Genomic DNA, 12,348 nt, shown 5'->3' with positions numbered 1-12,348 from the left:
ATCAGGTCTATATCAGACCGGTGACCCTATGCTCATCACAGTCTACCCTTCAGACAGGTAGAGTAGGGAGAGGTGCCGCTGAGCTAGGGAGAGAATTGGCAGTTTATTAGTTAGGTATAGGTATTCCACATCCACAGATAGAGATATATATATATATATATACAGGGTGGTCCAAAAGTAGGTGGACAGAAAGTGTAATAAGGTTATGAAGGGGGAGATTTATCAAACAAAATCCAGTAATTTTAGATCACATTATGTGGAGTGATGAAGCTTCTTTCACATTCTCCGGCCATATTAACAGACATAATTGTATTTACTGGTATAATGAGAACCTGCATTTAACATTAGAGCAACAACTAAATGAGCCTGGTGTCAATGTTTGGGGTGCTATTTCAAGTTTTGGTGTTTTAGGACCAATATTTTTTGATGGAACAGTCACAGGAGGTAAGTATCTCGAAATACTAATGAATAAAGTTGTTCCCCAGTTACAGCAACAGCCTAATTCACATGACCTTTATTTCCAACAAGATGGGGCCCCTCCACATTATTCAAGAGTGGTCCGCGAGGATCTCGATGAAACATTTCCAAATAAATGGATTGGCCGAAGAGGCCCACTTGATTGGCCGGCACGTTCACCAGACTTCACCCCAATGGATTTTTTATTTTGGGGAGTACTCAAGGACAAAGTTTACAGTCGAAAACCAAAAAGTGTCAGTGATTTGAAAAATTACATAAGAGATGCATTTCAAGAAATTATTACCCAAAGAGACTTGTGCAAAAAAGTTTGTCGAAGCGAAAGAGGCGACTTCTAAGCTGTGCAAATTGTAATGGAAAACTGTTTGAGCACCTGCGCTGATAAAATTTAAGGGCTTTTGTATTATTGTTCAGAATAAAATTTAATTGTCAATGTTATGATTGTGTTAGTAAATATAATTTTAGATATAAATCAAAATAAATGTTATTATTTTCTGTCCACCTACTTTTGGACCACCCTGTATGTATGTATGTATGTATGTATGTATGTATGTATGTATGTATGTATGTATGTATGTGTATATATACATACACACACACAGTACAGACCAAAAGTTTGGACACGCCTTCTCATTTAAAGATTTTTCTATATTTTCATGACTATGAAAATTGTACATTCACACTGAAGGCATCAAAACTATGAATTACCACATGTGGAATTATATACTTAACAAAAAAGTGTGAAACAACTGAAAATATGTCTTATATTCTAGGTTCTTCACAGTAGCCACCTTTTGCTTTGATGACATCAGTAGGAAGCTGGAAGCACTGCAGCACTGCCTTGGCCAAGCGACAACAGGCTGTAGTGAAGCTAATGTTCTTAGGGGACAAACCGCACACTGCTGCGGAGTTGTTGACAGCTGTAACAGAGCAGGCAGATCTGTGTCTGTCACCACTGAACCTACAGCCAGGCATAGTGTTTGACAATGGCCGAAACCTGGTGGCGTCTCTGAGGCTTGGCAACCTCGCACACGTACCATGCCTGACCCATGTGCTCAACCTAGTGGTTCTGCGGTTTCTCAAAACCTACCTGGATCTGCCTGAGCTGATTGTCAAAGTACGCCGTGTGTCTGCCCATTTCAGAAAGTCTGCTACAGCTTCCTCCGCCCTTGCCGAGCTTCAGCAGCATTTGCAGCTTCCAGCTCAACGACTGGTGTGCGATGTCACCACACGTTGGAACTCAACCTTGCATATGTTGGGAAGGATTTGTGAGCAGCGATGGGCAGTTGTTGAGTACCAGCTTCAACACACCCATAAGCATTCAGATCAGCCACATAAGAGCTGATGAGTGGGCATGGATGTCTGACACCTGTGCTGTCCCCAAGCCAAAACTTTGAGGACTCCACCAAGATGGTGAGCGGCGATGAAGCCATAATTAGTGTCACCATCCCGCTTCTCTGTCTACTAAAATGCTCGCTGCTCACAAAGAGCAGGCATTGCAGGCGGAGCACGATGAGATGGAGCAAGGAACTATGCAGGGTGATGCCACACAGCCCAGCCTCATCTCATCTCATCTCAACACATATTGGGTGATAATGAGGAGTAGGAGGAACAGAAGCTGGTTTCCTTAGCTACAGACGGTACTACCCACACAACAGTCATACCATCTGTTCAGCATGGATGGCCTGAGGAGAGGGAGAATGAGGAGGAGGACCAGGAGGAGGAAAGCATGGACAGTCATCCTCTTGGTCAGAACAGGGAAGTCTTGGCTGTTGGCAGTCTGGCACACATGGCTGAGTTTATGTCCCGCTGCCTTTCCTGTGACCCTCGCGTTGTACTCCTTTTGGACAACAGTAATTATTGTTGGTCTCACTTCTAGACCCACGCTACAAGGACAACTTTCTATCTCTCCTTCCCATGGCAGAGAGGTCTAATAAAAGGCAGAGGAACACTGTCAAAGGTGTGGAAGAGTTTACTCAGACCCTCCCAGCGCTCAGGCCCTGATGTGCGGGGTACTCTGAGAAGGCGGGAAAAGTTTTGGAAAATGCTGAAGGAGTACCTTGCCGACTGTACCAACGTACTCCGTGATTCCTCAGTGCCTTATAATTATTGGGTATCCAAGCTGGACATGTGGCATGAACTGTCTCTCTACGCTTTGGAGGTTCTGGCCTGCCCTGCCACTAGTGTTTTGTCAGAGCGGGTTTTTAGTGCCACCGGGGGTATTATAACTGATAGGCACATCCGCCTGTCAACTGAAAATGCTGACAGGCTGAATCTTATAAAAATGAACAAGGGCTGGATTGGGCCAGACTTCTCAACACCACCGAATGATAGCAGCGTAACATAAACTCAAATCCAGTGTCTTTTTTGGAAGGTGTATTCCCATGCACCTCTTCACACCCAGACATGGTTATACGCTTCCTGATTTTGTCTATTTTCTGTTGTCCTCCTCCTTCTCCTCATCCTCCACCACCATATCACTAGGGTGACCGTGATGTAACACCCACATAATTTTTTTAAGGGTGTTTATGATGCCCATAGGAAATTTTATTTAGAGGCTTTCCTCTAACATTCTATATGTTAATGTATACCCCCCAGAAGTAAATGTTTTTCAGCCCATGCACTTAGTGCATGGGCATTGCCAGTATAGGAGACCCACTCCTTAACAACGGCATCAATTTTTTAATGAGGACCTCCTCTGTCTCTAAAAAGGGGTATTGGAGTGCTTCCTTATTTTTGGCAGCCCCTGCATTCACTGCATACATAATAACAGTATAGGAGACCCACTCCTTAAGGACCCTGGGATTTTCCATTTTTTGCATTTTAATTTTTTGGTCCTCTTGTTCCCAGAGCCATAGCTTGTTTATTTTTTGGTCAATTTGGCCGTGTGAGGGCTTATTTTTTGCGGGATGAATTGTACTTTTGAACGACATTACTGGTTTTACCATATCGTGTACGGGAAAAAAATTCCAAGTGCGGTGAAATTGAAAAAAAAAAGTGCAGTACCGCAGATGGGTTTTTTTGCCATGTTCACTGAATGCTAAAACTGACCTGCCATTCTTATTCTCCAGGTCACTACTAGTTCGTAGATACCAAACATGTACAGGTTCTTTTTTAAGTGGTGAAAAAAAATTCCAAAGTTTGCTAAAAAAAATAAATGGCGCCATTTTCCAAGACCCGTAGCGTCTCCATTTTTTGGGATCTGGGGCCGGGTGAGCGCTTATTTTTTGCGCGCCGAGCTGAAGTTTTTATTGATACCATTTTGGGTATCCGATGTTTTGATCGCCCGTTATTGCAATGTTGCAGCGACCAAAAAACGTAATTCTGGCATTTAGAATTTTTTTCTCATTACGCCGTTTACCGATCGGATTAATTCTTTTTTTATATTGATAGATCTGGCGATTCTGAACACGACAATACCAGATGTGTATGTGTTTTGTTTTTTTTTAATTTTATTTTGAACGCGGCAAAAGGGGGGTGATTTAAACTTTTATATATTTTTTTAATATTTTTAAAAACATTTTTTTTCCACTTTTTGCATGCTTCTATAGTCTCCATAGGAGACTAGAAGCAGCACTTATCTGATCGCCTCTGCTACATAGAGGTGATGAGCCGATCACCTCTATGTAGCAGAAATGCTCCTGTGCTATGAGCGCCGACCACTAGGTGGCGCTCATAGCGATCAGCACATGACAACCACTGGGGTCTGCTGCAGACCCAGGGTTGTCATGCCCACTCATCAGTGACCCACGATCAAGGGGTAAGTGACGCGCTTCCGATGTTAACTGCCGCTGTCAGAGATTGACAGCGGCAGTTAACATGTTAACAGCCGCGGGTGGATCGCGATTCCACCCGCGGCTGTTGCGGGCACATGTCAGCTGTAAGAATCAGCTGACATGTGCCCGGTTCAGTGTGGGCTCAGCGCCGGAGCCCGCGCTCAACAGAGGTTGACAGCCTGGTGCGTACTAATACGCCCCAGGCTGTAAAGTGGTTAATAATGGGAACAAGAAAGCATTGCCGGCTGATGGCCCTCTAACAATAGTAAGGGCCGCCTGATGGCCTTGTAAAAATAGGATTATAGGTTATACAATTTTTATTTACATTAGACTTTTTGATTGCACTTTATTCCACTTTTTGTTCAGCAGTATGATGAAAAAGCATAGGTTTTTTTTTTTTTTTCGGTGTTCACTGAAGGGGTTAACTACTGTGACAGTTTTATAGATCAGGTATAAAATATATGTATAATAGTTATCATTTTTTAGTTTTTTTTTTTTTTTTTTTTAATATTTTTACGATTTTTTTTTTTTTTAAAACTTTATTTTTGTAGAATGAGACATCAACTTTCCCTACCCTGATTGCTGATCTAATACTCTGCAGTGCAGGATATTAGATCCGTGCACCGCACACAGGGAGGGGACATATCAGGTGCTGTGAGCAGGACCTTACAGGCCACCGTTCCTGGGTGACTTCGTGGCCATCTTTCAGCCCAGGGTCACAATGGAGACCATTGACACAACTTGATTCCAATTATATTGAGCCAATCGAAGCAGAGAGGAAGCTCCCTCCCTCTCCAAGCTGATTGATGTCACTGTTAACAGCAGCATCAGAGGGGTTAAACGCCCTTGATCGGCACTAGGACCTCTCGTGGGCGTTTCTGCAGGGTGTCAGCTGTCATATATAGCTAACACCCGCCAATGATTGCGCCGGCTCTGCGAGTCATGGGGGATGTTGTGCAGCGGTTAAATACAACTAGTTTTAAATAAATTTAGTTGGTACAAGACACTACTTGTTTGCTGAGTTACTTAGCTTTGATACAACTTTATTGAAAAAAATCATGTGCAGATTACATGCATTTTGCTGGTTTTCTGCAGTGGAAATGCAATAAAAACACAAATTTTATTTAGTTTCTAAAACGTATTGATTGCACCACGCCAACATTTTTATTTTATAGCTGGAGTGATGCTGTTAATCTAAGGGCCCTGCTCCTAATTTCTTACATGCCCGCCGCCATCTTCACCTTCTAGTGCTGCCGCACCCATCAGTCCCCAGTAGCTTGTGACCCATCAGATCGCTCCAGTGTTTGTTGGAGCGAATCGGAGGCTGCTTTTCAATGAAAGTCTATGAGAGTTTCCTTCTGGCTCTCACACACTTGCTTTGAGAGTTTGTGATTGTTACTTCTGACTTCCAGCCAGGCAAGTAGACTAAGGGGCAAGGACCTTAGATGAAGCGCACCTCCTCCAGTACTGAAAGAAAAACCATAAAAACTGCTGGAAGTCTATGGGGAAATACAAATAAAAGCAATAGAAATGGTCATGCTGCAGAAAAAAAAAAAAGAGAAGTCCTCAGGATAAGGCCTAATCATTTATGTGACTGCATTTGATCCTCTGTATTACAACCTCAGGTTACTTCATAGATTCATATAGTGCAGAAGATAAAACCCCTGATCATTCTTCTAGGATTATTGTGTCTGTCTTCTGCTGCTCCTCCCCAATATCTTTATAGAACCTCCTCCTACACATAACAAAGCATGAAGGTCCTCGGTGAAGGCGGCAGTGAAGGTGTGTAAGTGTCTGATGGGGTCACACAGCGCATAAAAGGACAGCAGCCCGGCCTCATAATCCAGATATATCCTGACTCCATCACTGGAGCCATAGTGATGTAACAGGATCTCTTTGCTGTCATGTATCACTGAGTACTGGTTACCGAAGAACATCCCTCCATATAAACCCCAGGACTTGTTATTAGATCCAATAAATGACTGACGCCCCCTCCTGTCTATACTGGGATAGCACATTCCCACCATCCACCATCTTGATCTACTGATCACCACATCCCAGTAATGTCGTCCTGTGGAAAATCTGCTGCCGCTCATGACCTGATTATGCCGAAATCTCTCTGCTGTTTCTGGACGATTCTGTGTTATTTCTGTCCAGGTCGCAGTTTTCAGGTCGTCTGATATAAGGAGATTATTATCAGCTGTGTTTACATCCAGTAATATGTCTGCAGGATCCTGCACATAGAAGATCACATTTATATCTCTTATCATAGCAGATAATGTGTGTGATATGTGTGAGATCAGCTCCGCACCCCGATCACCTCCAACATGTCCTCCTGTGGCCTCATCACCTCCATCATGTCTCCCTGTGTCCTCATCACCTCCATCATGTCCTCCTGTGTCCTCATCACCTCCATCATGTCCTCCTGTGTCCTCATCACCTCCATCATGTCCTCCTGTGTCCTTATCACCTCCATCACATCCCCGTGTCCTCATCATCTCCATCATGTCCCCCTGTGTCCTCATCACCTCCATCACGTTCCTCTATGTCCTCATCATCTCCATCATGTCCCCCTGTGTCCTCATCACCTCCGTCATGTCCTGTGTCCTCATCACCTCCATCATGTCCTCCTGTGTCCTCATCACCTCCATCATGTCCCCCTGTGTCCTCATCACCTCCATCATGTCCTCATCACCTCCATCATGTTCCCCTGTGTCCTCATCACCTCCATCATGTCCCCCTGTGTCCTCATCATCTCCATCATGTTCCCGTGTCCTCATCACCTCCATCATGTCCTCCTGTGTCCTCATCACCTCCATCATGTCCCCCTGTGTCCTCATCACCTCCATCATGTCCTCATCACCTCCATCATGTTCCCCTGTGTCCTCATTACCTCCATCATGTCCCCCTGTGTCCTCATCATCTCCATCATGTCCCCCTGTGTCCTCATCATCTCCATCATGTCCCCCTGTGTCCTCATCATCTCCATCATGTCCTCCTGTGTCCTCATCACCTCCATCATGTCCTCCTGTGTCCTCATCACCTCCATCATGTCCCCCTGTGTCCTCATCACCTCCATCATGTCCTCATCACCTCCATCATGTCCCCCTGTGTCCTCATCACCTCCATCATGTCCTCCTGTGTCCTCATCATCTCCATCATGTCCCCCTGTGTCCTCATCACCTCCGTCATGTCCTCCTGTGTCCTCATCACCTCCATCATGTCCCCCTGTGCCCTCATTACCTCCATCCTGTCCTCCTGTGTCCTCATCACCTCCATCATGTCCCCGTGTGTCCTCATCACCTCCATCATATCCTCCTGTGTCCTAATCACCTCCATCATGTCCTCCTGTGTCCTCTTCACCTCCCTCCTCCTCAGGATCACACAAGTCCTCTGTGTCCGGATCTTGTAAGACAGTCAGTGGATCAGTCATGTTACACAGCTCCTCAATGTGCCTCATCTTCCTGGACAGCTCGTCCTTCTTTATTTCCAGCTTCTGGATCACATCAGACAGTGACTCCCGCTCTTCCCGCCAGGAGATCTCACTCAGGACCTTCTTCTCCAGGTCATCCACCCGTGTCCTGATGTCTATAAACAGGGCAGTGACTCTCTCAGCTTCTCTAGTTGTTTTATCTTGAGCTTTTCTCCTGCGCTCCTCCAGACTCCGGGCTCTGCTCTTAGTTTTCTCTCTGTTTGTGATCAGTTTTTGCAGAACATTTCTCAATTTCTCCTTCTTTATCCCAAAGGCCTGATCTGGAGACTCCAGATTATGACCACTGTGCTCCCCAATAAGACTGCAGGACACATAGATACAAGCAGCGTCCTCGGTGCAGTAATATTCCAGGATCTTCTTATGGACAGAACATTTCTTGTTCTCCAGAGAAGTGCTGGGATCAGTGAGGACGTGTTCTGGTCTTTTGCTGTGAACCCTCAGGTGATTATCACACAGAGAAGCCTCACAGTGTAGACAGGATCTAACAGCAGGTACAGGAGAGTCCACACAGTACGTGCAGGGGATTGAGGCATCTTCCCCACGATTAGACCAGAAGTTCTTCACTACATTACGTAGAGTTATGTTCCTCTTCAGCGTCGGCCGCTCCTGAAACTCTTCTCTACATTCAGGACAGGAATAAACTCCAGACTCGTCCTTTATATTCAGGACCTGATCAATACAGACCCGGCAGAAGTTGTGTCCACATCTCAGGGTTACAGGATCTGTGTACAGGGTCAGACAGATGGAACATTCCAGATCCTTTTCGAGACCTGCAGACGCCATCGCTGACAACAGAAGGAAGAAATGAAAGTACAAGTTTGTAAGGATCAGAGAACAGCGAGTGTGATCTCAGTTTATTACTTAAGACAAGTTCAAGCTTAAAGAGGTTTTTGCTTTAAGCCTTTATGTAAAAACAACACACCACCACCACAGGAAATCTACTACTCATTCAGACGTCCATTTCTGATGTGGAAAAATAGACTGATAGTCAATGAGCTTAATCAGATTTCATCAGTGTCAGTTTTTACCATCAATGATTTGCTCATTAAATTGTTTGAAATCCAAACAGCATATAGGTACGGGTTATGTCTAAAAAAAAACAAAAAAACAGAGAGTACAAGTGCATCAAAAACAGATGTCTGAATGAGGCCTGAGGCCGTGTCCACGAACTCGTTTTCTATCCATGTGCCCAATGTACTGCACATAACAACATGATAGGCTGTGAGCTAGTGCACACGAGCTGGTTTCCACACAGATCAGGAAAAAAAAAAAGAAATTGCAGCATTTGTTACTCTGGTTTGCTTTATGAACAAGACTAGCCCATGTCTATAGTAGGCAGCTCATAGACCTGCCAAGCTATGTGGATGAGCACACAGAGCAGCACATTGGGCCAGTCATGTCTGCAATTGTGAATGTGACTGGTCCACAAAGGTTAGTTCATGTGAACATAACTAGTGTTGAGTGAGTATGTTCTGTCCGAGTATGCTCGGGCCGAGCTCCGAGTATTTACAGCTGCTCGGTGATATGGTTGAATCGCTCCCATGTGCATGATTTGTGATTGTTTGACAGTTTTATTACACTAGATGGTGGCCCGATTCTAATGCATCGGGTATTCTAGAATATGTATGCAGCCGACCGGGCGCAATCAGCAAAACGGTGTTTAAATTTGGCGGCAAGATCGGTGATTGGTCACGGGTGGCGGCCGCAACCAATCAGCGAACTGTGTTAGTGAGGACCGGAGAGCTTGTTTATATTTGGCGATAAAATCGACCAATCAGCAGAGCGTTGTTTAAATTTGGCGGCAATCTCGCTGATTGGTCTTGGCCGGCCGGCGTCCGGGACCAATGAGCAGAGCGGTGTTTAAATTTGGCGCCAATCTCGCAGATTGGACGCGTCTGGCGTCCGTGACCAATCAGCAGAGCGTTGTTTAAATTTGGCGCCAAGCTCGCTGATTGGTCGCGGCTGGCGTCCGCGACCAATTAGCACAGCAGTGTTTAAATGTGGCGCCCAAATCAGTGATTGGTCGCGGGCAGCGTCCGCGACCAATCAGCACAGCGGTGTTTAACTTTTGCGCTAAGATCAGTGATTGGTCGGGTCCGAAGACCGCGACCAATCATCGAATCGTCTTGGTGAGCACCGGGGAGCGGCGCTGCCTGTGCGGGTACTTCCCATCTGCGGGACGGAGATGCAGCCGGGAGATGACCGGCGCGAGGCGCTCATCTCCCGGCCGGTAGCAGCGGAAGGACTGCCGGCATCGCTGACCTCCATGCGGAAGAGAGGACCGGGGAGCGGCGCTGCGGGTCGGGATACTTCTGCTGCGAGCGCCCGCTCATGTTCCGGGTTCTCGCAGCGGAAGTATCCGCACAGGCAGCGTCGCTCCCCGATCCTCACCAAGACGATTCGATGATTGGTCGCGGTCTTCGGACCCGACCAATCACTGATCTTAGCGCAAAAGTTAAACACCACTGTGCTGATTGCTCGCGGACGCTGCCCGCGACCAATCACCGATTTGGGCGCCAAATTTAAATATCGGCCGCGACCAATCAGCACATCGGTGTTTAAATGTGGAGCCAAGATCGGTGATTGGTCGCGGGCAGCGTCCGCGACCAATCAGCACAGTAGTGTTTAACTTTGGTGGCAGGATCAGTGATTGGTCGCGGGCCAAGATGGCGACCAATCACCGATTTGTGCGGCACATTTAAATAGCGGCCGCGACCAATTGGATGTCAGCGCCGCTCCCCGGTCCTCCCTTCACACCCTAGCCGCATGGATGTCAGCGGCGCTGCCTGTGCGGATAGTTCCGCTGCGAGAACCCGGGACATGAGCGGGCGCTCGCAGCAGAAGTATCCCGACCCGCAGCGCCGCTCCCCGGTCCTCCCTTCACACCCTAGCCGCTGATGTCCCCACAGTATCCGCATGGTGTTACAAAGGTCCAGACATTTGTGTTAAAAATCGCTGATTGGTCACTGGCGCTGCCCGCGACCAATCACAGATTTGGGCGCCAAATTTAAATATCGGCCGCGACCAATCACCGATCTTGACTCCACATTTAAACACCGCTGTACTGATTGGTCGCGGACGCTATTTAAATGTGGCGCCAAAATCGGTGATTGGTCGCGCACAGCGTTGGCGACCAATCAGCACAGCGGTGTTTAAATGTGGAGCCAAGATCGGTGATTGGTCGCAGGCCGATATTTAAATTTGGCGCCCAAATCGGTGATTGGTCGCGGGCAGCGCTTGCGACCAATCAGCGATTTTTAACACAAATGTCTGGACCTTTGTAACACCATGCAGATACTGTGGGGACATCAGCGGCTAGGGTGTGAAGGGAGGACCGGGGAGCGGCGCTGCGGGTCGGGATACTTCTGCTCCGAGCAGTCGCTTATGTCCCTGCTTCTCGCAGCGGAAGTAGCGGTACAGGCAGCGGCGCTCCCCGGTCCTCACTAATACGATTCCGCTCCCCGCTCCTCACCAATACGATTCGCTGATTGGTCGCGTGTGGAGAGCGCGACCAATCAGTGATCTTGGCGCTAAAGTTAAACGCCGCTCTGCTGATTGGTCGCGGACGCTGCCCGCGACCAATCACTGATTTGGGCGCCACATTTAAATAGCGGCCGCGACCAATCACCAATTTTGACGCCACATTTAAACACTGCTGTGCTAATTGGTCGCGGACGCCAGCCGCGACCAATCAGCGAGCTTGGTGCCAAATTTAAACAGCGCTCTGCTGATTGGTCGCTGACGCCAGATGCGTCCAATCTGTGAGATTGGCGCCAAATTTATACAACGCTCTGCTGATTGGTCGCGGTAGCCACCGCGACCAATCAGCGAGATGGGCGGCAAATTTAAATGCCGCTCTGCTGATTGGTCGAGGTAGCCGGCCGCGACCAATCAGCGAGATGGGCGGCAAATTTAAACGCCGCTCTGCTGATTGGTCGCAGCCGGCCACCGAGACCAATGAGCGAGATGGCCGGCAAATTTAAACGCTGCTCTGCTGATTAATCGCGGCCTGCCACCGTGACCAATCAGCGAGATGGGCGGCAAATTTAAACGCTGCTCTGCTGATTAATCGCGGCCTGCCACCGTGACCAATCAGCGAGATGGGCGGCAAATTTAAACGCAGCTCTGCTGATTGGTCGCGGCCGGCGATCGCTACCAATCACCGATCTTGCCGCCAAATTTAAACACCGCTCTGCTGATTGCGCCCGGTCGGCCGCATACCTATTCTAGAATACCCGATGCGTTAGAATCGGGCCACCATCTAGTTTACAGATAATGAAGAATTTAATGCCTTAAAAATTCACTAAAGAAAACTTCTGTCATGTTCTGCTTGGAGTCAGGGAGAATAAAGTCTCCTTGGGAACATTTGTAACAGGACGGATTTCATGCTTTTAGCAAAGACTCCACGAACTATAAAGCCCAGCAGTTTATGCTGTACGGATTACATACCGACCAATAGGAAAATGTGTTGCCTCACACTGTCAGCCAATCACAGCTCTCTGTACAGGACGAACCCAAGATTAAAACTAATGAGAAGTGGCTGTAGATCCTTCCACTGGCTGAATGCTCCACCAATCATATATTCCGCTCCCTGGGATGTCACCA

The 12,348-nt window shown here is 47.2% G+C and overlaps 1 protein-coding gene across 1 annotated transcript; it reads right to left on the bottom strand.

Moving 5' to 3' along the window:
- Window positions 1-5,460: 5,460 nt before the first annotated feature.
- Window positions 5,461-8,532, bottom strand: LOC141164790 (E3 ubiquitin/ISG15 ligase TRIM25-like). Its single transcript, XM_073650354.1, has 3 exons — window positions 7,584-8,532; window positions 6,880-7,323; window positions 5,461-6,495 (listed from the first exon to the last, which is right to left on the bottom strand). The coding sequence occupies exons 1-3, from the start codon at window positions 8,524-8,526 to the stop codon at window positions 5,933-5,935; spliced, it is 1,950 nt and encodes a 649-aa protein (XP_073506455.1). The 5' UTR covers window positions 8,527-8,532; the 3' UTR covers window positions 5,461-5,932.
- Between the last annotated feature and the right edge of the window lie 3,816 nt (window positions 8,533-12,348).

The sequence above is a fragment of the Phyllobates terribilis genome, unplaced genomic scaffold (assembly GCF_046119375.1).
Source record: "Phyllobates terribilis strain yellow unplaced genomic scaffold, ASM4611937v1 Scaffold_10__3_contigs__length_209671492, whole genome shotgun sequence".
Classification (NCBI taxonomy): domain Eukaryota; kingdom Metazoa; phylum Chordata; class Amphibia; order Anura; family Dendrobatidae; genus Phyllobates; species Phyllobates terribilis.
This window is presented reverse-complemented; position numbering and strand designations above follow the sequence as displayed.

Excerpts from the sequence above, each read along its gene's own strand:
- LOC141164790 (XM_073650354.1), bottom strand. The coding sequence starts at position 8,526 with ATGGCGTCTGCAGGTCTCGAAAAGGATCTGGAATGTTCCATCTGTCTG. Across the intron at positions 7,324-7,583 it reads CACAGGAGGACATGATGGAG|GTGATGAGGACACAGGGGGA; the intron begins GTGATTAGGACA and ends GACATGATGGAG. Across the intron at positions 6,496-6,879 it reads GGAGGTGATGAGGACACAGG|TCTATGTGCAGGATCCTGCA; the intron begins AGGACATGATGG and ends TAAATGTGATCT.